The 24,256-nt window shown below is 39.8% G+C and overlaps 1 protein-coding gene across 1 annotated transcript; it reads left to right on the forward strand.

Annotated features, from left to right (window-relative positions):
* The first annotated feature begins 2,392 nt into the window (after positions 1 to 2,392).
* On the forward strand, positions 2,393 to 22,362 carry EIF2S2 (eukaryotic translation initiation factor 2 subunit beta). Its single transcript, XM_089514076.1, has 9 exons — positions 2,393 to 2,582; positions 7,906 to 8,086; positions 9,459 to 9,562; positions 11,552 to 11,684; positions 12,794 to 12,894; positions 15,322 to 15,470; positions 16,808 to 16,864; positions 21,182 to 21,267; positions 21,911 to 22,362. Exons 1-9 carry the CDS (start codon positions 2,568 to 2,570, stop codon positions 22,084 to 22,086), a joined length of 1,002 nt encoding a protein of 333 aa, XP_089370202.1. The 5' UTR covers positions 2,393 to 2,567; the 3' UTR covers positions 22,087 to 22,362.
* The last annotated feature ends 1,894 nt before the right edge of the window (positions 22,363 to 24,256 follow it).

A 24,256-nucleotide genomic window follows, 5' to 3' on the forward strand; every position in this document is an offset into this window, starting at 1 on the left:
AACTGAACATCAGGGCAAACTTACAGATACTTGACTATGGCCACTCTTAGCTGGTGCATGGTAGGCCTTCATTGGAGTGTTTTCTAACAGAGGCTCAGCTGATCTGTTGCAGATGGTTTACTTCAAGATTTCTTGAGCTAGCTAGACTATAACATTATAAGTCTAGACTATAAGACTTTCTCCCAATCCTCCCTTGAAATGGGTCCAGAAATGGATGAAAAGGCAATTAAGTTGCTGCAATAAAGGAATAACATGCTCTGAACAACACTAAAGTTCCATATTAAGCATACACACATACACTTGAGAATATAGTAGTTTATCATCTATCCTATGCATGAACATCTACCCACATATCATACACAGTTAAATGTAGTTTTTTGAATTTTATTTAAAGGATTTATATCCCACCTTTCTCCCATAATAGGATTCATGGTCAATGGGAAGGCTGCTTCCCAGGGTGTTCCTGTTTGCAATTCCATTCCATTTTACTCTGCGAAATGCAGGAGGATCTGACATTTGATGCTTCTATTGCCTGACTTTCGTTTTAAGTCCATAAAAGGTTGCATCTGCACTGTAGAGATAATGAAGTTTGACACCACTTTAACTGCCATGTTACCTTCAGGATTGCCTCTTCCCATATAATTCACCCCATACACTCAGGTCCTCTGGTGGACATTTACTCTAGTTATCCAGGACTAGGTTTAGGTTGGCAACTGGGACCCAAAACACACTGCAGAAATAATCCAGTTTGAGACTGCTTTAGCCGCCTTGGCTCAGTGTTAGGGAATTCTGGGAACTATAGTTTCGTGAGATATTTTAGCCTTCTCTGCCAAAGAGCGTTAATGCCACAATAAACTACAGTTCCAGGATTCCCTGGCACTGAGCCAGTGCAGTTAAAGTGGTCTCAAACTGGTTTATTTCTGCAGTGTGTTTTGGACTTGTCAGCCTGAGGACTTTATCATCAGCCATCCCCAAAGTGGACTGACCTGCTGGAAGAAATTTGACAGCTGAATAAGCTGACTCATTCAACACAGCATAAAAGACCAGTCTTCTCCAGCAGGCTTATCCAGATGATTTTTAAATTGCAGATTTTAAATGAATATTAAATGTAGATTGTTCTAATATGTGTAAAGTGGGCCCTTTGTATCCACTGGGGTTTGGTTCCAGTGAACCCACATGAATACCAAAATCCATGGATGCTCAAGTCCCATTAAATGCAATGGCAGAGTAAAATGGAGTCCCTCATATAAAATAGTTAAATCAATGTTTGCTTTTTGGATTTTTTATATATAAGAAACATTTCAAGCCATGGATGCCTGAATCCTTGGATAAAGAAAATCAGTGGATATAGAGGCAGATTGTAAATTTGTCCTTTTAAATTGATGTTTTAACTGATGTGTGTTTTAAATGACGTTGGCACATTAACTGTCCCCCCTCCCCAACTTTGATCTGCGCAGAGAGGCTGGCAAGAAATAATAATGATAACAACAACAATTATTGTTATTACATAATAATAGCAACAACAATTTTATTAGCCGATGTAGGGTTTATTATTGTTGTTGTTGTTATTTCCCCACAGAGAAATAACAACCACGACAATAACAGCAATAATTATTGTTATATAGTAATACCTAATATTAGCTTACTTGCTGTTCACCGCTATGATCTTTGGAATAGCGGTATATAAATAAAACAAATTATTATTATTATTATTATTATTAGCCTATGTACAGCTAGTAATAATGATAATAGTCATAACAATTATTATTGCCCTACAGGGAAATAAAAATTAAAATGAATAAAATAAATAAATTTATAATACTACTACTAATAATGTAGGGCTTATTATTATTATTTCTCTGCAGTATAATAACAATTATAATAATTATTAGGTTTTTTGTGGTTTTTTTGGGTTATGAGGCCTTTTTCTTGATAATAATAATAATAATAATTATTATTATTATTATTTCTCTGTGGGGAAATGATAATAACAACTATTATTATTATTATATTACTGTAATTAGTTAATGTAGGGGTAATAATAACATAAATAATTATCACTGTCTCCTTATGGAGAAATAATAACAATAATAACATTATTTCATTTATAGAATAATAATAATAATAATAATAATAATAATAATATAAAATGCCATGTAGGGCTAATAATAACAATAAAAACCAACATCCCTCAATCATCATCCCCTTCACATACATAAGCGATGACGTCACAATACCCCCTCCCCTCCCCAAGAGCCACACGTGCTGCAGCCCGGCCGCCTCCAAATGGCGGCTGCGCATGCGCACTTGGCAGGGACTACAAATCCCGAGAGGCCTAGAGACAGGGAGACGGCAAGGCGCATGCGTTCATCCGGGGTAGCCGCCGCGCCTTCTCCGCCTCTTCCTGGCTGCTGCTGATGCAAGAGCTGAGCGCGGCGAGGCGAAGGAAAGGGGAGCTTGGCGGAGTGGCCCCTGAGTGTCTTTGAGAGAGAGAGAGAGAGAAGGAAGGAAGGAAGGAAGGAAGGAGCCTTTGAGAGCCTCCTGGGCGCCTCTTCTGGGCCGGAGCCATGTCGGGGGACGAGGTGAGGAAGGGGAGGCAGGGGACGCGCGCCTAGGCCCCAGGCCGCCGCCGCCGCCGGCGCCATGTGAGCAGGAGCCGGGCCTCTTCGGAGAGGGCTGGGGAAGGCGAGGCAGCTCTCTGGCTACATCCACACTGGAGGGATAACCCGGTTTAGCACCGCTTTAACTTGTCTGGCTCTTTGCTATGGAATTCTGGGAGTTGGAGTTTGTTGTGGGCCCAGAGCGGAGCAGAGCTTAAAGAAGGAAGGCCCCACAACAAACTCCAACTCCCAGAATTCCATAGCAAAGAGCCAGACAACAAGTTAAAGCGGTGTCAAACCGGGTTATCCCTCCAGTGTGGATGTGTGAATGGGGCAGATAATGGTTGCGCATATCTGCAGAGAGTCAGGCTTAAGTCTGGAGCTGGGTGCCTTGGGTCCTGTATTGAGAGGCCCCATTTGTTAAGCCCATGTAATGTGGTGGTTTGAGCATTGCGACTGCGACTCTGGAGACCAGGGTTTGAATCGCACTGTCTCAGCCTCAGGGGAGAACAAAGGCGAACCCCCCTCTGAACAAACCTTGCCAAGAAAACCTTTAGGGTCATAAGTCAGAAACGACTGGAAGGTACACACCAACAACAAAGTGTGAGGCTCTGCATGGGCTTAATTCTCCTTTCTTCTCAGGAAGGCAGGGCTTCTGTCTGTGTTGATAGGCTTTCAAAGAAGTAGCTGTGTTAGTCTCTTTCAACATAAAAAGGATGATGCATCTTTCTGGAGCCTATTAGATTCTGACCCACTCACTGCCTTAGCTTTATAAATACACTCTGTAACTGAGTCTCTAATGCCACTCTGTACTGCACCTGAAGAAGTGGGTTTATAGTCACAAAAGCTCATCCTTAAAACCCCACAAAAAACAATTACAGTCGGCCTTCCACATTTGCGGCTTTGATTATTCATGGATTTGATTATTATGTGCTGTCTAGGAATCTCTAGGTCTTGCAGCTTGACTCTGGGCAGCGTTTGCAGAAATAACACTGGAGGACCTAAAGATTGCTAGAGAGAACACTTCTCTCATCATCAACTGCTGGCAGATGTTGATCATAGAGTTGTATTAGAGTACCTACAAACGCCTAGAGAAGGGTTCTTTCAGGTAAAAAATAGCAATTTTTATTTGCAGTTTCCCCACTTTCATGGGGTCCTATGCCTCTCCCCAGCGAAGGCGGAGAGAGAGCCCACTGTAGTCTTATAGGTGCTGCCACATTCCCTTTTCCTTCCCTTCCCTCCCTCCTTATTATGTATTACACATCTTTGTCTTGCCTCATGAACTAGAGCAGTATAGAGATGCAATGGTATGTAAACAAAACATGCCTACATATGTAATAGGTGTGTTATATTTCCATTGGGAATACTAGCAGTTGGCAGCCTTTGTTCCTGCTTGGATAGTTCAAGGCCAAGATGCCAGACTCTTTGCTACCTTTTTGGACCTAAAGATTATTTTGTGGCTGTAGTACTGAATTCACATGTGTTTCTGTAACAGGTCATACCCTGAGACCCATGCACCCCTTTTGGGTTAGGATTAATCATTTATAAAACATATGTTGAGAGGGCATTATGAAGTATACAGGCTTGGAATAATTTGGGCTTGAATCCAGGCTGCATCCACACTGCGGATATAATCCACATTGACACCACTTTAACTGCCATGGCCCAGTGCTATGGAAACCTGGGATTTGTAGTTTGTTGTGCTCCCTGACAGAGAAGGCTTAATGTCTCACAAAACTACAATTCCCAGAATTCCATAGCATTAAGCCAAGGCAGTTAAAGTGATGTCAACCGGGATTATTTCTGCTATGCAGCCCCAGTTGCTAGTCCTAACTAGAGTAGATCCATTGGATTAGTTGCTGGACGGTAAACCTGCACTTAAAGTGTATTTAGTCAATGGGTCTACTCTAGTTGGGAGTGGCTTTTAAATTTAAGCTTTAGTAAACTGCTAATTGTATGTAAGAGTGTTTAATCTTCTCTAATAAGGGTATGATAGCTCTTGTTTAAATTTGTGTGCATTCTTGTTCTGTTAAAATCATGCATTGTATATCATGCATTGGTTATATCTACTTTGCTTGATAGGATTCAGTTTAGGAACAGTTGCTATACTGGATTGTTTGTAGCAGTGGTATTACACAATTTGGGTTCCAAAGATTTTATAGTTTGTACCCATCTTCTCCAACCTGATGTGTTTGACTACAACTCCTATTGTCTGTGGCCAAAACATTATGGCCATAACAGAAGCAGGGGCAGCAGGTTTGGGGAAGGCTGGTTTACAACTTACAAATTTGCAAGGATGCAAGTTGGAGCTGTGTTAAACAAGAACAACAACAAAAACTGTTTGGGTGAAGACAATGAAACTTCAGTCCTCCATACACTGTGGATTTCTAGGGGGTTTATGGCTCCTTGCTGCTTAGTCACTAATTGCTTAAGATAAACTTTGAGCCCTGTTGCCAGTCTCTGGCCTTATTCAAAACATGCCACCAAAAAGTCTTCTGTGGCTTCATCTTGTCATAAGTTGCAAACATGAGGGGTTAGCCCACATTTCTAAATTTGCAGGTATAGTGTACCGTGGTGGCAATACATACATATGAAATGCCAGGTTGGTGAGTACATCAGAAGAGACTGTCTCTGTGGCATTCTCTCAGTTGTGGAATTACTTTCCAAGGCTGTCTTCATGCTTGTAGTGCTAGCAGGTGGCCAGCCAGTGTGTGTGCATTCACAAGTCACCTATGACGACCCCATACATTTCATAGGGTTTTCTTAGGCAAGGAATACTCGAGAGGTGGTTTTGCCAGTTTCTTCCTCTGAAATATAGTTGGCAGCATCTGATATTAATACTCCCATTGAAGTATTAACCAGGGCTGACCCTGCTTACCTTCCAAGATCAGATGGGATTTGGTGCCTGTTAGGCCAATACTGTGTAATTATTCTCTTTGGCTCTTATCTTTTAAAACTGACTTTTAATAATATTTTAAATCTTCTTCTAAAGAATGTTTTTAATCTGGTTTGTTGTACATTGCTTTGGGTGTCCTTCAGGGCAGAAGTGTGATGAATAAATACTTGTAATGCAGAATCAATAATCAAGAAATGAAGAACTTTCTGGCTGTTAATGAATTCTTACTCCAGTTTGATGTGGCAGAGTACTATATGTCATAGCTTTGTTTACATCCGAAGCACTAATTATTACCATTGTTTTTGTTGCTGATTCCTGTGGTAAATGTACTGGATCCTGTACAACTGTGCTGGCAAAATCTTAAATTTCCCCAGAATTACAGATAACATAATATTTTAAAGCCTTTGTGCAGAAATCTATTCTGTACCTCGTAAGGTAATATCTTATGGACATCAACTGAAATGTCACATCAAGTATGCCTTAAATGCATGTTTTTGATAAGTACATCTAGTCCACTGTTGACACCTTTGGAGAAAATGCTTTTTTGTGTAGTGGCAAATGCATTCTTAGTCATGTGAGGTTTGCATATTTTTAATAGTAGTAGAACCAATCTAATGTCACAGCATTAAAGAAAAAGACTATCTCTTTTCTCAGCATTGTATACTATGAGAAGGAATCTAGAAAGATGTTCAGCTAACATAGTAAGATGGTCTCATCAAGCATAGGCAAAGGACTCGCTTAAATAAAACTAGTGTTAAAGTTGATACAGTTTTGAGAATGTAGGCCCCATACAGACAGGCCAAAATAAAGCTGCTTCGAGTCACTTTGGAGGTATGCTGTTTAAATGATGCATGGGTCCTAAGAGTCTGGAAGTTGCTCCAAAGCTGCACTCCAGTCCTTAGGACTGGATCATGGCTTTGGTGCGGCTTCCGGACTCTTAGGACGCATGCATCATTTGAACAGCATATCTCCAAAGTGACTCGAAGCAGCTTTATTTTGGCCTGTCTGTATGGGGCCATTGTCTTAAAATTTCAGTTCATTGCCAAACAGAATAGTGTAAACATATATTGTAGTAGTTTTCCATATTAAATTTGCCAAATATTTGGTTACTTTTCTTCTTTAAATACAATTTTTGTGTGTGTGCACACACATGCATTTGTGTTTATGAGGCACTGTGCATTCAGGAAGCATTAGCTGCCCTGTCTCATTTTCCTAAAAAGTCCAGTTTAACTAGGTACTATGATGAGATTTCCCTTTATTACTCATCTCAAAAGAAGAAAACTGATTAAATTGTCATTGCATAGTTTTGGCTACTGTGTTCAGAATTGTCTTCAGGCAAAAAAAATGTTCACGTAGGTCCAAAACACACTGCAGAAATAATCCAATTTGAGACTGCTTCAGCTGGCTTGGCTCAGTGCTAGGGAATTCTTGGAATTGTAGTTTTGTGAGCCATTTAGCCTTCTCTGTCAGAGAGTTCTGGTGCCATAATAAATTACAGTTCCCAGGATTCCCTAGCAGTCTTGAACTGGATTATTTCTGCAGTGTGTTTTGGACCTTAGAAGAAAATCTCATTGAGTATACTAGGACTTACTCTCAAACTAAGTGTGTTTGTTTTCCAGAGTTCAAAATGCTGTTGTTGAGGTTTCTGATCTATTCAAATTATTGTATTTGAATCTGAGTGGGAGAGAGGGATTGGGAAAGATTGATCACTTGCAGCAAAATTCGTGGGCATTGCTTTACCTGCAGAAACTTATCTCTTTATTTTGTCAGTGAAGATAGGAAATTCCTTCTTCTTTTTTTTTACTCATAGGGAAGTTTGTTTCTACTTTGAATCAATACTTCTTGAAATGGATTTTCTTAGGAGCATTACAGACTGCCGCTTTGCGGCGGTCTGCTGGCGCTGCTGTTTGCTCCGCGAGGGAGCCGCAGCAGCCAAACTGCGCGACTCTGTCGCGGAGCAAAAAAGAAGCTCCAAAATGGAGCTTCTTCCTGCGGTGCGGTTATGATACCGCGAGGCGCCAATGGCGCACTCGCGATGTCATAAGCACTGCGCGACGTGCGGACGCACAGCGTCCACTACGTCAGTATGGCAGTGGCCGTGTGGAACAGCCACCACCATATTATACATATTGACTACGTACTAGGGTTAGGGGGGTGCGTATTTTATGGCGGTTTGTAACCCGCCCAAGTTCATTTGGAAGAAACCTTGGACGTTGTATTATATTCTCTCATTATAAAACCCAATTTCATTTATATTGTTTTCAAATTTAGCCTAATTTACTCAATATATCAAGGTGGAAAGCTTTGTTTAATGGTTTCCTAAATATGCATAGTAGATGGCCTTAAAACTAGAGAATTCTCATTAAAAATCCTAGGAAGTTGTTTTTAAAAAAATACTCTTTCTTTCAGATGATTTTTGATCCTACTATGAGTAGGAAGAAGAAGAAGAAAAAGAAGCCTTTTATGCTTGATGAAGAGGGAGGAGATACACAAACAGAAGAAACACAGTTATCAGAAATGAAAGAAGTGGAACCAGAGCCAGCGGAAGACAAAGATACAGAAGCTGATGAAGAGGACAGTAGGAAAAAAGGTAAAATACCTGTTAGAAGTAGTATCAGTTGTCTTCTTCAAAACATTGTCTGTAAAAAAAGTCATCACACTTTTTGATTCTGAATGTTTTTCAAGATTTCTTGTTTCAAGTAGTATGATGAATATCTGGCAAATCTGGGCAAGTTACTCCTGTGTTCTCTGTCCTTGGGCCGATGGTGTAAAGGGCATAATAAAAATTATCTACTTTTCTTCTGCACACCTAAACCTAATAAAATCATTGGGCTTCAGCACATCTAACACTGCAAAGGATTGCAGCTCTAGTGACCAATTTACTACATATATTTTGGTCATTAAATAGGACAGGTACTTTTTATTTAAGATCCAGCTTAATTTATCTATAGCATTGATACCTCATTCATGCAAGCTCTTACATCAGATTTCAGAGATCAGTAAAAACATGACAGGCCCTGCAGTCTCTTTTAAATCTGTTGAATCAGTGGAATTTATGCAAGTGATGGTTTATCATTCAGCAATTGAGTCAACAGGTCTGCTTTAGTTGGGACTCGTAAACCCAACTGCATAGCTAGAGGTGCTTACATTTCTGCTTTTACATTTCACTCATCTGCTGTCTTGTGGAATGGCTACTGAATGATGTTTGAGAAGCAACATGTGATACAGAAGGGTTGCTTTCCTTCTCTTTCTTAGTCATTTCTTCATGCTTATACTCTGTACAACTAGTTGTAAGCATCTTACTTTTTGAACCTAGTTCATGATTGGGAACTAATTTTTCACATTCCCTGGTTAGGCTCGCACTGTGCTATTTTCATTTTTAATCTGATTCCAAAAATCCACCAAGACAAACCTATCCCAAACCGCACTTTTCATTTTTATCTTGGTTATGATTGTTAAAGCAATGGATCCTGAGGCATGCTATGCAGCATGCAACAATGTAGGCACTTTTTTAAAACTGAGAACCAGTTCTTGTTGTAGCTGATTCTCAGTTCTGTCCCCCAGACTTGTATCTGAACTGGAAGTTACTGGGGAATGTGATGTTTTATAGTCAAATTGAGCCTTGATAATGATCAGGGATTGTATTTCCAAATACCTGAAGTGTACACCAAGTTGCCAAACCCTGGCATAAATAATGTTTTTCACACTGCTGTACTAGTGTAGAATAATTTTTTTCAGGGAACATATCCATATGTTCTGGCATTTGCATTGTAATGGAGGTAAAATCCACTAATTTTAAAATGTGAGTTTTAAATGCACAAAAGGAAGTGAAAGTCTGTTGTGTACTGTCTGCTTTCTTGAATTAGGAACTAGATTTTGTTGCTGAATACATTTTCTTCCAGACTTGTCATATAATTGCTAACCTTCTGACAGCTTTGTAATATATTGCTTTTGATTTTCAGATGCAGCAAATGACTTAGACGACTTAACTTTCTTCAATCAAAAGAAAAAGAAAAAGAAAACAAAAAAGATATTTGATATAGATGAAGCAGAAGAGGGTATAAAGGTCAGTTGACATAGGGTTAAAGGTCATGCTTTAAATAGCTTGCTTGGTTTCTTGAATTGCTTGTTACTCACATCATAATAGATGCTCCTGCATACATGGAAAAAACTTTTAGCTTTAATCTTTGGATCGTATTTCAGTAAGAGAGGAAACTAATATTAAATCGTGTAATAGCGCTGCAGCCAAACTAAACAGCATGTAGTGAATTGTGTATTAATTATTTTATTTTATTTATTTATTTTATTTATAACCTGCTCTTCAGAAACAAATGCTCTCACAGCAGCTTGCAAATAGTTAATTTGACAGTTCCTTGCCCTCAGGCTTACAGTGTAAGAAGACATGACACAAAAGGAGAAGGGAATGGCAGTATACTCTCCTAAATGATCTGTTAAATTTAAATTTGCTCATTGTTAGAACCTTTTTATGTCTTTGTGAAGCTACCGTGGGAAGTGTAACTAACCACTTAATAAATATAACCCCCCTTTCATTTTTAGACAAAATAGCCATATTCAATAGTTCTTTCTTTTGTCATTATAGAACAAAGCACCCAAATGGTCTCCAAAAATAGGCTAGGCATATTCTTCATTCTCAGCACTAGGAACCAAGTAAAGATTTAGTTGATTAAACTATATGACCCTAGGCACTGGACTAGGTGTTGGGCAGTATCCAGCTCCATTAACGTGAGTACCATATTTGACTTCTCTTACAATTTCAGCTCTCCTTAAGTCAGAGTAAAAATATAGGATGCCACCAAAGAGAAGCTCAAAACTTCTGTTTCATTTTGAATCAACTGCAGTTTGGCATATCTGAAATATGGACAAACAGTGGTTGATTTGACTTGTTTCTGCTGACCATAGTTAAAATTCACCACAGCCTAGGGTTTATATGCTCTGCTCAAATGTTCTTTATATAAAGATGAAACTTCTGATTTCTTCCCTACACCTAAGCCAGCAGAACAGAGTAGAGTGCGTGAGTCTGAGGGAAGGATAGATTGGTTTTTCTCGTGCTAAGCCATAGTACAAAGCAGCCCAGTGGGTTGAGGTCCAATGTTTTCATTTTCTTCTCTGCTACCATTGCAATGCAATGCATTGTTTATTGTGCAACATCACCCTATCCTGTAAAATGTATGAATTTGGATAGGTGGTTTAAATATATATATATATATATATTTGTGTTTGTGTCTGAATTAGATCCGTTCAAAAAGGTCACAAATGAATAGCAACTAGGCATCCCAGAAATTCTCTTGAAGGATGGGTAATATACTTCAGTATTCGAGTAGCAGAGGGAAAACCCTACATCATTTTTAATATGCAAAGGTGCTTTAAAAGGAGCCGTGGAGGCATAGTGGTTAAGTGCCAGTACTGCATCCACAACGTTGTGAGTTTGATCCTGAGGTTGACTCAGCTTTCCATCCTTTTGTAGGTCGGTAAAATGAATACCCAACTCGTTGGTGGCAATTGGCTTACAGATTGTGTACTGCTTAGTGCAGTGATAGCGAACCTTTTAGAGGCCGAGTGCCCAAACTGCAACCCAAACTCCACTTATTTATCTCAAAGTGCCGTGTCCCTCTGGCTTTCTAGTAACAAACTCTGGCAAATTATGTTGGGGTGATGGCACACGTGCCCACAGAGAGGGCTCTGAGTGCCATAGGTTCACCACCACTGGCTTAGAGAGTGCTGAGTTCACTGATAAGCGGTAGAGAAATCTACATGCTATTGCTATTAACATGCAGCACAAATGTTTACAAAACCTCCTTTTAAGTTCCATTGAGTTCAGTGGGATTTACTCCTAAGTAGGTATGTGTGCAGTTGGAATGTTTAATACTTTGTAGATTTAATTTTAGTGTCCCCTTTACAATGCATTAGGGTGGTTCACCTGGGAGAAAGGTGGATTATAAGTGAAATAATATTTTATAACTTCTGTGGTATAATATTTTTACTGTCATTCATTTATCAGTTATGCTGTTCATGTCCCCTGTGCATTGTTTTAAAGGATCTGAAAATTGAGGGTGATGTGCAGGAAGTGGTAGAACCAGAAGATGATCTTGATATCATGCTTGGCAAGAAGAAGAAAAAGAGGACTGTGAAGTTTCCAGATGAAGATGAAATATTGGATAAAGATGAAGGTAATTTTGTATCATTTTGCTAATTTTGAAAGGATGCAGCCAACAGTTTTTAAGAGTATGAGTAAAATATATTAATGATTAACTGTCTAACACATTTTTGTGAGGCAAAGGAGAGTTGTCTGTGTGAATGCTTCCATGACACCTTCAACATTTCCTTTCCATCTAGCACCTCATTGTACAACTACTTTTCCTCATTACAATTTCAGGCCCTGAGAAGAGCCAAAAATGGTATGTTTCCTTCTCCCTTTTCTTTCTTGCTCAAAATTCCATTTGGGTGCAGTGAGGGTAGTGGAGTGAATTTTTGGATACCATCCTGTATCTTGTCCCTCCCTATAGGATTTGGAAAGGGTAGATGAAGAGGTCTGTATTGAAAAGGATTTTTCTCAGTATAGCTATAGAGAGGTAGTGTTAGTTATGGAATAAAGCACTCCATTATAGAAATTTCAATTAAGATTAATTTTATTTGAATCATCAGATGAACAATCTTGGATGAATAGTAACTACAGTGGGCCCTTCTTTCCACATGTAAGGGGAATTCTGCGCCCCATTGCAAACAATGAGGCACGTGCTCATGGTGCAGGGCAGTGTGCACGCCATGGGTGCACGTACCATTTCTTTAATTGTTGCACGGTAGAGTAAGCTTGAAGCCATGTATAGTGCGTGTCCTCTTCTTTTTCTTCCCTTCTTTCATACTTCTCCTCCCCTTACTCTTCCATACTTCCTTCCACCCTCTTCACTTCTTATTATTTGTTTATAACAAGCCTCCCACCTACACAACTTGCATACAAAGTTTCCTGTTCTATATCCCCTTTAATTTCCTTCCTTCCCATTCCACACCCCTCTCCCCTCCCTCCGGTTATACATTCACTCCACATTCCAGGTTTACTTCCTGATAATACTAAAGAGTAGTTATTACTTCGTATTCTTACACCAATTTAAGTAATTCTGTTAAGTTATTTATTTTGTGAATGGCTTCAGCTGTTCTATTAGTTGCTTGATATTTTTTAAATTATTTTTTGCATCCTGTACTTCAGAAAGAAAATGACACCTTGTGGTATGCAAGCTGGAATACAGCTCCTTCAATCTCACAGATCTTTTTTCCTTTGCAGCCCTGGAGGATGAAGACAGCAAAAAAGATGATGGAATCTCTTTTAGCTCTCAGTCAGGCCCTGCGTGGGCAGGCTCAGAGAGGGACTACACATATGATGAGGTAAATAGTTTCTAAAAAGTTCTGATGTCTGTCTCTAACCTGTGGCTTCTCTTGAGGAGAGTGTATTAACATAGTGAGTCTCATAGTTGTTTCAGATTAAGGTAAGACTTGGAACATATGGTTAAACTTCATTTCAGGTAACATGGAATATTTTCTTGACCAGGGTTCCCTGGGAGTTCACCAGAGGTTCTGCGAGACATTACAGTTGAATTTTTTTTTAAGCTATAGATACATTTTTATACAGGGGTTCCCTGGCACCTGAAAATCATTTCAAGGACTCCTTCAAGGTAAAAGGATTGAGAAAGGTTGCTCCAGAGGTGAATCAAGATGCCATGAATTACTCATTTGCAATCCAGTTTTTTTTTTGTTGTGTGCCATCAAGTCTTTTCTCATGATAGTCTTCCCCCAGTGAGATCATATTCTAGATTAACTGTTTTTGCTTCCTGAAGGTGTCATACATGCCCTGTGCCATCTTGAAACCTGGCTTTATTTTTATTTATTTAATTGATTTATAGCCCCACCTTTCTCTCAGCTCAGGATTCAAGGCAGGATTCTATGAATGTGCTAATTTAAATTATTCATTTCCGCACATTGGGTGTACACACAAATAATTCAATCAATTTTCTCTGCCCATGGGAACATCTTCAAAAAAATATCCTGTCTTCAGAAACATTTTATCAGCGAACAGAAAGCCTCCCCTGACTCATTTCTTTTTCTGCCTCCCCTGGCACAGTAGTGGTGGTCGTGGATGCAGGGCAGTTGGGGATCATCATTGGCAGTGTTACTATTGCTGGTGCATGATGATGGTGCCATCCTCCAGAGGGCCTCTGGGAGGTCTCATAGGATGTCTATATTGTTGTGTGCCAGTTGTTAATAAATAGCTGGTCTGATAACTGGGGCATGGTGATAAAGAATGCCCACCAAAGGATGATGTTGTTTTACACTGCCTGCTGGAACTTATTTGGTGACCATCCTTAGCTGCCCTCAGCCATTACATAGCCATACGGTTGGGGTGTATGTATCAGGAAGAAGGTGACTCTGGACTGGGTGAAAGCTGTACCAGTCTTTGAAGATGATGGTGGGGCACAAAAAAGGTCATCAGGAGGTTTCTCATTTGGCAGGGGAATCCCCATTTTCTCTGCTCTACTCCAAATCTTAAAATACTATTTCCATCCCTGTCAACTTTGTATCAAAAATTTTACAATAACAATTCTTCCTCACCACAGCAGATTAATTTCTTTCCCCCTTCACTGGAGGACAGATGAGTTATAAGCATAGAACAGGAGTGGGCAACTTCAGAAGACCTAGTGGTCATCTTTTCCCACCTAGGATGCACTGTGTGCTGCGCTAAATCCCAAAGTGCAAAACAAACAAATGAAACCCTCATGACATACCAAACTGGAACTGGTTGCAAATCTTTCTGTTATTTTTTTGAGCTGGTTGGGGGCATTCTGTTGTTTTCAGGAGCAGAGAACAACAGTTTTTTGCTGACTTTTTCTGTCCTACTGAGATAGCATTGGTAGAGGACACAAAACCTGCATTTGTTCATCAGTAGTATAGAAATTTTATTGTAATACTATGTTAAACTAACTGTTTATGTGGGCAGGATCTCATTTGGAAAAGAGGGAGAGGAGAGTGAAGAAGAGCTCCTCATTTTGTCCAGTGTGATATTGCATAGAATGAACAACCTTTCAATAGTTGCAATTGCTATGCTTCCCTATCTAATAATTGTAAAAGAGAGAGTAATAAATTACTGTAGCCCTAAAAATGCAGGGCATGACTGTTAAAAAGAGGCACAGATGGCCATACAAGATCTTAGAAACTTTTCATCCCAGTTCTTGTGTCTTTCCATTTTCAAGGAGAGTTCACACCTTTGTGCTACAGTTTTTGATTGCTGGTTGACATTTTGAGGACACAGAGATCAGGGCACAGAGATCACACTGAATTCACTTTTGTCGCTTTTTGTCTGGCCCTAGTTCTTCCATGTTAAATAGTCCATGTTGATGTATTCATCAGTTTTTTTTCCCTAAATGAAGCTGAAATGAGATACTTCACTTATTGTTGTCATATTTGGGCTGTATGTTTAATTTACAGAGATGATATGGATCTTACTATTGGTCCTTCTTCTAACTCCCACGTCTGAATATTGGACAGAATATGAGAATGCTGTCTGCATACAATCAACTCTGGAGCTGTTGTACTCTCCTCTAAATTTCTTGACTAGGGCATTCTAAAGTACAAATTTCCCAGTTTCTCATAGTAGGAAAAAACTTTCCATTGTAATATATTGATTTAGGATCACCGGGAAAATCTTACTTTGTTGATCATTAAAATAATCTGTGTTTTTAGATAAGAGGTATAGAAATACAATACTTGGAGCAGCTCATTACTACTATCTTACTAATATTCTTTCCCATGTATTTTCAGTTGCTGAATCGTGTATTTAACATTATGCGGGAAAAAAATCCAGATATGGTAGCTGGTGAAAAACGAAAATTTGTCATGAAACCTCCCCAAGTTGTAAGAGTAGGAACAAAGAAAACATCATTTGTCAACTTCACAGATATCTGTAAACTGTAAGTCTAGCTACATTGTGATTTGGGGCAGAAGGAGGGAGGGTGAGTGCCGTCATTTCTCGATTTGCTTACCTGTTTGCTCACCTGTCAACAATTGATTGAATGGGCCTTCTCTAGTTAGGAATAACCAACAAAATTCTAGCTTGTGAGTGTTTAATGGCAATTAGAGGGTACAGGTATAAAATTCACCTGTTGCCTACTTTTCCAGTAAAGATTCAAGAAATTACAAGTCACAAAGCAATCAGCTGTGATTTTCTCTTCACTCAGTGGATTGACTATGCCGTCTGTGTTCTTGTGGAATCCCCATTCATTTGTGCAGGAGAAATTCCCACTGAGATTGGAACCCTGTACTTGAAGTCCGAATGTCAATGGAACTAGAATGTGATCTGAAACTGGTGTAATCTATCAGCTACCAGGCTCACAATTTATATTGCCCCATACCAGATATGCTTAGAAATACCTTCAGACCTCTGTAGCTGCCTGAAGGTCAAGAAGCTTGGTGTTGGTATTATAATGGGGCTGATGATGTCATGTGTCTTCATGCATTGGTTAATTGTCTAACTACAACTATTGATTGCTGGAGAACCCAGTAAAGGGCATCAAAGCAAAAGATTATTACTCAGAATCAGTTGTCATTTGCTTATGTATGTGTGGAGAGTTTGGGATAAGACAAACACTGTCTTTTTAAAATAAGTCCTTTTAAAAAAATTAAATCTTCCTTACACATTGAGGTACTCATTGTCCTGCCTGTATTCCACTCAGAAATACCTTCATGTTGACAATTCTGTTGTGAGACTTCATTGAAAATATTTTCTTGAGAAGTATCTACCAGCCAGCATCTAAAAATATATATGCAATATTGTACTCTATATTTAAAAACATCTATTAGTATGAGATTTGTTTACATTTTGTTATTTTAGACTGTTACTGCTGGAAAATGTAATCTGATGTTTATGTTAATGTCATTGAGCTGATAGTTGTTGTCTTGTGTTGTGTTTATAAACTCCATCTATAATTCATTTTCTTTGATTCTGGCCTCTTCAGATATCCTGAAAACAAATCTGCCAAAACAGTCTTTGTTGAAAGGTTTATGTCATTGCTGCTGCTTGAGTATATTATTACACACAGATTAATTCCTGGGTAATGGCTTGTGCTCTCATCCTTGTGCATCACCATGCTTCAAAGAATCCTAATCTACATGATATGCAGTGAGGATGAATAAGAGTTATCTACTTAAGTAGCAAGTGCCATTCATATAAACATGTGTACACACACATTCATAGATATATGTGTGTTTTGCGATGGTAACTAGATAACTGTAATACCTCTGTTTTTAGATTACATCGTCAACCAAAGCATCTCCTGGCCTTTTTGCTTGCAGAATTGGGTACAAGGTGAGTGCACCTTACACTTTTTAAAAAAGTTTATTCTTTCATGATTGTATTTCCTTCAGGATTTTCTGAGCACAGATATTAAATATGATAGTAAGACCTGTATGAACATTTCAAAAACAATACACCAAATTGACTGTTTTAAACAATTTGAAGCATAATTTTGTGGGATAGGACTTCAGACTAATTCCAGTGGAGCTGGTGCGCTCAGTGGAAAGTGTTTTCTCTTTTTACCTCCCTTTGTGCTTCTGGTTCCTGGAAGGTTTCCAGAATTTTGAGCAAGTGGGGAAAGGGGTAGCTGTCTCTTCCAGCTGCACTGCATTCCCTTGTTCCCTCAATGGAAGTCAACGGTTAGCTCCGTTTGGTAGGTGGTTTAAGGACTAGCTTTCATCAGCTTTTAAAGATGAGCTCACTCTCGTGGAAGTGAAAAGACACAAGTTGCTACTTTTGCATGTTTATAGATTTGAAATGTGCATTCTAAGGGCTATGGGGTTTACTGTGTTTAGGTAGGAAGAAAGATAGAAACTGTTGCCAGAGGATACCATCTTCCTGTAGTGCATCATTCCATATAGGGTTGGAAATTAAGCAGCTCTCCAGATGGGCTGCAATTTCCACCCGTCTTTGAATTAAGTACACTGCTTTAGCTTGGGGTGGTTGCACAATTTTCACCCCAGCGTTAATACTATTAGTGCACCAGAGAGGAATTTGTAGGATACCTTTCATGTTTACACAGTGGTACATTGCTTCTATTAAAACAATTGAATTAAGATTTACAAGGAAGAAAAACAAAAACAAATACTGTGTAGTATAACTAGTTCTATATGCTTTTGGAACTTAAGGATTGGTCTTTTAAAAGCTGACTTGTTGAAAAAGCCTTGAATCTTGTTCTCACCCAAAACCCCTTCTACACATAAGGAGAGGTTCATTGATTACCATCTGCCCCTGTTGATTCACAAAATGCTGTACAGGAGGTGAAATCCCAAATTTTAGGAGAAACTCTTTGGGTGAGTGGGTGATTGCTGCTGTAAGGTGAGTGGAAAAGCCTTTCCCCCACAAGCGGACATTACATTGCAGTGTTTGGATTCTAATGTAAAGTTCTCAAGCAGAACTGATCATTTTATGCTTAGTTAAGAATCAGCAGGGCAAAACTAAACTTATTACATAGAAAAATGTGTACTCATGGGATAAACAGTTCTTTGCTTTGTCTGTTGTTGTTCATCTTATTGGCTTATAATGCTGATCTAACTTCCTGTTGTGTAGTTTAGGATTAGGCAAGTGACACTGTGGAACATGGGGCATGTGTGCACATTTTAGTGTTTGGATTGACCTAGGAGAAGATTGCTGGGGTTGGGATTTAAGGTTTACCTTCATTATAACTTGAAACGTGTATGTGTGGGGATTCCTGATTGGTGAGGCAGACTGATTTAGATTGCCAGTTCTCTTCAGTATTTTCAGTAAACTACATAGCTGCAGTGTTGCTGTAAGCTGTTGCTATAACTGCTCTCATGGTACATCCCCCTGTTAACAGAGAGATAACAGTGAAGTACAGTGGAGGGTATTTGACTGTTGCTTTCACAGCCTAGCCCAGAATGTGAGGATGATTGCAGTATTGTCATGACCTGCACTCTCTGTCTGTCCCACCATGCCTTAGAAATATGCTATTTATGGCAAACACTGCAGGTCTATTTCTACTCCATTTTAACCCAGCTACAAGACTTCCAATCTGCAATGTTGTGACTGTGACTTCCGTTAGCTTTGGAATCTACAATTTCTTAAATGCTTCACACTGAAAAAGATTTTATTGCAGAAATTATCCTCTTTGCTACTACTTTTTGGATTTTATTGGGTTATGTGGGATTGAATACATTGATGACCAATCACAGCAGCATTACAATTTTATTTTTGTTTTGATATGGACAGCTCTTACTCTTCTATAGCAGGCAATAAATACACTCTTAATTAGGAAATGACCTGTCCAGACAATGGCAAGATATCCTCTGAACAATGTATTTTACTTTTTCTGTTCTCTTTTACTGATTTTTCTAAAATAAGTATGATCACTGTGGATAATGATGCCTTTCTCTTGGTGTTACATAGTCTGATTTGGGTACTGACTGACTCAGCTCCCTCCCTCCCTGAGCCCTATTCTGGTACCATCTAAAGCCTGCTGTGATGATTTTAATAACTTCTTTGCGGATAAAATCTCTCAGATCAGGGCTGATCTTGACGCCAGTATTTATGCAGGTCCTGTAAGAGAGGCGTCCGAAGCATCCGTGGCCCCAGTTATACTGGATCGCTTTGAGTTTGTTAGTACCGATGAAGTGGACAAGATCCTTCGAAGCGTTAGGAAGACGACGTGCTCTCTTGATCCCTGTCCCTCATGGTTGGCAGCTCAGGGGGGAGATGCGGTGCTGACTATGTTGCACCGCATCATTAATACTTCTCTAAGAGAGGGTCAGTTTCCATCTAAATTGAAAGTGGCAGTGGTTAAACCCTTGCTCAAGAAACCCTCCTTAGACCCCCTGATTCATAACAACTATCGGCCCATCTCGCTGCTACCTTTTTTGGGGAAGGTGATCGAGAGAGCAGTCGCCTTCCAGCTTCAATCGATCTTGGATGACACCGATTTTCTGGACCCATTTCAAACTGGCTTCCGGGCGGGCTATGGAGTTGAGACTGCCATGGTCGCCTTAGTTGATGACCTCCGTCTGAGCATGGACAGGGGAAGCGTGTCCCTGTTAGTGCTCTTGGACATCTCGGCGGCTTTCGATACCATCGACCATGGTATCCTTCTGGAACGCCTGGGGGAGTTGGGTATCGGGGGCACTGCTTTGCAGTGGTTCCGGTCCTACCTCTCGGGTAGATTCCAGATGGTGGAGCTGGGGGATTGTCGCTCCGATAAGAGGGCACTTACATCCGGTGTCCCTCAGGGAGCGATTTTATCCCCTATGCTTTTTAACATCTACATGAAACCGCTGGGAGAGATCATCTGGAGACACGGGGCGCGGTGTTATCAGTATGCTGATGACACCCAAATAATTTTCTCTGTGTCTCCGACTGATGCAGTAACTAAGGATGGCATCTCTCCTCTAGATGCCTGCTTGGCGTCGGTAATGGGCTGGATGAGGGAGAACAAACTCAGTGTGAATCCAGGGAAAACGGAAGTACTGGTGATAGGTCCCTCGGTTCCGGGTGGTGAGATTTGTCAGCCTGTCCTGAATGGGGTCACGCTCCCCTTGAGGGACTCGGTGCGCAGCTTGGGAGTACTCCTTGATTCGTCGCTTCATCTGACATCTCAGGTGGACGCGACGATCAGGAGTGCTTGTTATCAGCTTCGGCTGATACGCCAGCTGCGCCCCTACCTGGGCCGTCGGGACCTTGAAACTGTTGTACATGCTTTGGTAACCTCTCGATTGGATTTCTGCAATGCGCTCTACATAGGGCAACCCTTGTACCAAACCCGGAAGCTTCAATTGGTGCAGAATATGGCAGCCAGACTGGTCGCTGGTAGTTCCAGGACAGACCACATAACACCTATTTTAAAAGATCTCCACTGGCTACCCATTCGCTTCCGAGCTCAATACAAGGTGTTGGCTTTGACCTATAAAGCCCTAAATGGCTTGGGCCCAGGGTACTTGGAGGACCGCCTCTCCCCACACAATCCGCCCCGCACACTCAGAACATCTGGGACCAATTTGTTAGAGGTCCCTAAATCCCATTTGGTGAGGACCTCACAGAGGGCTTTCACTATCGCCGCCCCCTCATTGTGGAATAAGCTCCCTGTAGAGCTCCGTTCCTCTGCATCTTTAGTTTCTTTTAAGAAACAATTAAAAACGCATCTATTCCAGTTGGCTTTTTCACTTTAGGTAATAGTGTTTTTTCTCTGCTCCTTGCCCTCTGTTTTTCGACCCCGGATTAGTGCAATATATTGTCTTTTTCTTGCCCCTAGTGAATTGTGATTTGTATAGATTCCCATTCCTACCCCTAGTAATGATGTTTTTAAACTTTTTATATTGTGATGTTTTACTTGTATTTTATTGTTTCTTGTCTTGTAAGCCGCCTTGATCATGCAATTGGAAAGGCGGGATATAAATAAAAACTATTATTATTATTATTATTATTATTATTACCAAATTGTGGCACTCTAGAAATATCACCTTTAAGCAGGAATACATTTGTATTCTCAGCATAAATGCAGATTCCCTCACCAGTTTCATTCATATATTATGCTCATCATTAAAGAGAATTTAATTGAAGCCTCTCTGCCACCGTGTGTTATGTCTTGGGCAATTCTAATCTATATATTTTTTTCTTTTATAGTGGTTCAATAGATGGTAACAACCAACTTGTAATCAAAGGACGATTCCAGCAAAAACAGATAGAAAATGTATTGAGAAGATATATCAGTAAGTTTATTGAATGGTGGCATAGACATGGTAATGTGTTTTTCAAAATGTATAGTATTTGGCCTTGCTTTTATTTTAATTTTTCACTTTGGTAAGCACTTAAGCATGAGTGCCATAAGTTGCTAGTTTACGTGGAAATGTTTCAAAATCCTGTGTTATAACTCAAATAGTTTTCAAACAGATATATATGCTTCCCTTCTAAGAAACAGGCTAACGGTCATAAAGGATAAATATAAATTATAAACATAAGAATAAACTACAGCAGAATTAGCACTACAATAATCTGTTTTGCTTTTAAAGCCCTCTTTCAAATTAACAAACAGTATTTGAGCTAGGTGTGAACTCAGACCAAGACCTCTGGTATTGGTATGAATGCTTGAAGAGCACATAAGAGGTCTTTGGATAGTTTTTTTTTACAGATCAGACATTAATTTATTACATTATAAACTGTCCTATATCATGAGATCTCATGACTTTGCACAGTGCTAGTTCATTTAAGAATGTGGCTGCCTTTCTAAATTTGTTGCCCAGACACAATTAAATATTGACTAATAATCTTGCGTGATTGAATATATGTCATTTTCATTACAACTGTCAGTATAATCAAGTGTTGCTAATACAGCATGTTTAATTGTTCCCCCAGAGGAGTATGTTACCTGTCACACGTGTCGGTCGCCAGACACAATCTTGCAGAAGGACACCAGATTATATTTTTTGCAGTGCGAGACCTGTCATTCACGCTGCTCTGTCGCCAGCATCAAAACTGGTTTCCAGGCTGTCACAGGCAAGAGAGCACAGCTCCGTGCCAAAGCTAACTAGTTGGTTGGCTGACACTGGATTTTTGAAAAGTGATCTGGGCACAAATGGCTGGACAGGCTCACAACCTGAGTGGATTTCCAGTGTATTAAAGCAAGATTGTAAAAGCTGCTTGGCTTTGGGTTGGTCTGTGAAATTCTTGCAAGATGCAGATCCTCAAGCTGTTGACATTTGCTAACAGAATATTTTACCAACTGTCTCATGAAAGAGGAGGTGCTTTTTAATCTGTTCATAGAATTCTGTAAAATGCAAGAGAAATTAAAGTTATTATAACAGTGACTCTTTCATTTGAATTTTTTTTGGTTCTCAAGTTAAATGACTGCTGTGGGAACAGTGGGTACTGTGAATACATGCAAGTATCATGGCTAATTCCAAATAATCAGATGTGTTTTACATATTTTGCCTCGACTGAGTATATTCTAAGTTAAAATGGAGAATTAATTAATGAAGTGGAATCATAAAAGTATTCAACATGATAAAGATTTTTCGGTTGAATGACTACACGCATAAAACAATGTGTAGTTAATTTAGCCTCCCACTCATATTAATGCTAACATATAATTAATTAAGCTTAAATTAGTTGCCATGATCAGCTGTCCTTCATATTCTGGTACTAATTTCTACTCTGTTCACTGGGAATGTCCAGTATAGTTCATTAAAACACATTGTCTGATCATTACGTAAGTTATTGTATATGCATAGATTTGGGGAAACATTGTTGGATAAATGAATGCACATCATTGTCTGCAATAGGAACAGTTCTGTCAATTGTGTGTTAGGACAGTTGACGCTTCAGATTAAATTGTAAGAATGAACTAATTATATGGTACATGGAAAATGAAATTACAGCATACACTTATAAAAAAAATTAGGGTCTAGCACAGCATGTGCTTTATAGACTACAGCAAAGCATTTGATTGTATAGATCACAAAAGCTATGGAATGCACTCAAAGACATGGGGATGCCACTGCATCTGATAGTCCTGATGAGAAATCTGTACCAAGGACAAGAGGCCACAGTCAGAACAGAACTAGGGGAAACAGAGTGGTTCCCAGTAGGCAAAGGGGTCAGGCAAGGCTGCATCCAGTCACCTTACTTTTTTAATTTATAGGCTGAAAACATAAGAAAAGCAGAATTAGAATAAAAAAAGGAAGAGTGGCGATAGAAAGAAGCAACATTAACAACCTAAGATATACAGACGACACCATAATATTAGCAGAAGACATTCAGGAATTGGAACAGTTAATAAGGAAGGTCAATCTGTAATTGGTTGACCAGCCGAACCCAAAGGGTGCTCAACAATGGCTCCTTTTCATCCTGGAGAGAAGTGACCAGTGGGGTCCCACAGGGCTCTGTCCTGGGCCCAGTGCTATTCAACATCTTTATCAATGACCTGGATGACAGAATTGGGAGCATACTTATCAAATTTGCAGATGACACCAAATTAGGGGGAATAGCTAATACCCCAGAGGACAGGATCAAGATTCAAAATGACCTGAATAGACTAGAAAGCTGGGCCAAAGCTAACAAAATGAAATTCAACACAGAGAAATGTAAGGTATTGCACTTAGGGCGGAAAAATAAAATGCACAGATATAGGACGGGTGACACCTGGCTGAATGAAACTACGTGTGAAAGGGATCTAGGAGTCCAAGTAGACCACAAGTTGAACATGAGTGAACAGTGTGATGCGGCAGCTAAAAAGGCCAATGCTATTTTAGGCTGCATCAATAGAAGTATAGTGTCTAGATCAAGAGAAGTAATAGTGCCACTGTATTCTGCTCTGGTCAGGCCCCACCTAGAATATTGTGTCCAGTTCTGGGCACCACAATTCAGAAAGGACATTGAGAAACTGGAGCGTGTCCAAAGGAGGGCGACAAAAATGGTGAAGGGTCTGGAAACCATGCCCTATGAGGAACGACTTAGGGAGCTGGGGATGTTTAGCCTGGAGAAAAGAAGGTTAAGAGGTGATATGATAGCCCTGTTTAAATATTTGAAAGGATGTCATATTGAAGAGGGAGCAAGCTTGTTTTCTGCTGCTCCAGAGAACAGGACCCGGAACAATGGATGCAAGCTACAGGAAAAGAGATTCCACCTGAACATTAGGAGGAACTTCCTGACAGTAAGGGCTGTTCGACAATGGAATGCACTCCCTCGGAGGGTGATAGAGTC

Source organism: Sceloporus occidentalis, unplaced genomic scaffold, assembly GCF_023333645.1.
Source record: "Sceloporus occidentalis isolate IW3139 unplaced genomic scaffold, rSceOcc1.0.p SCAF_3, whole genome shotgun sequence".
Lineage (NCBI taxonomy): Eukaryota > Metazoa > Chordata > Lepidosauria > Squamata > Phrynosomatidae > Sceloporus > Sceloporus occidentalis.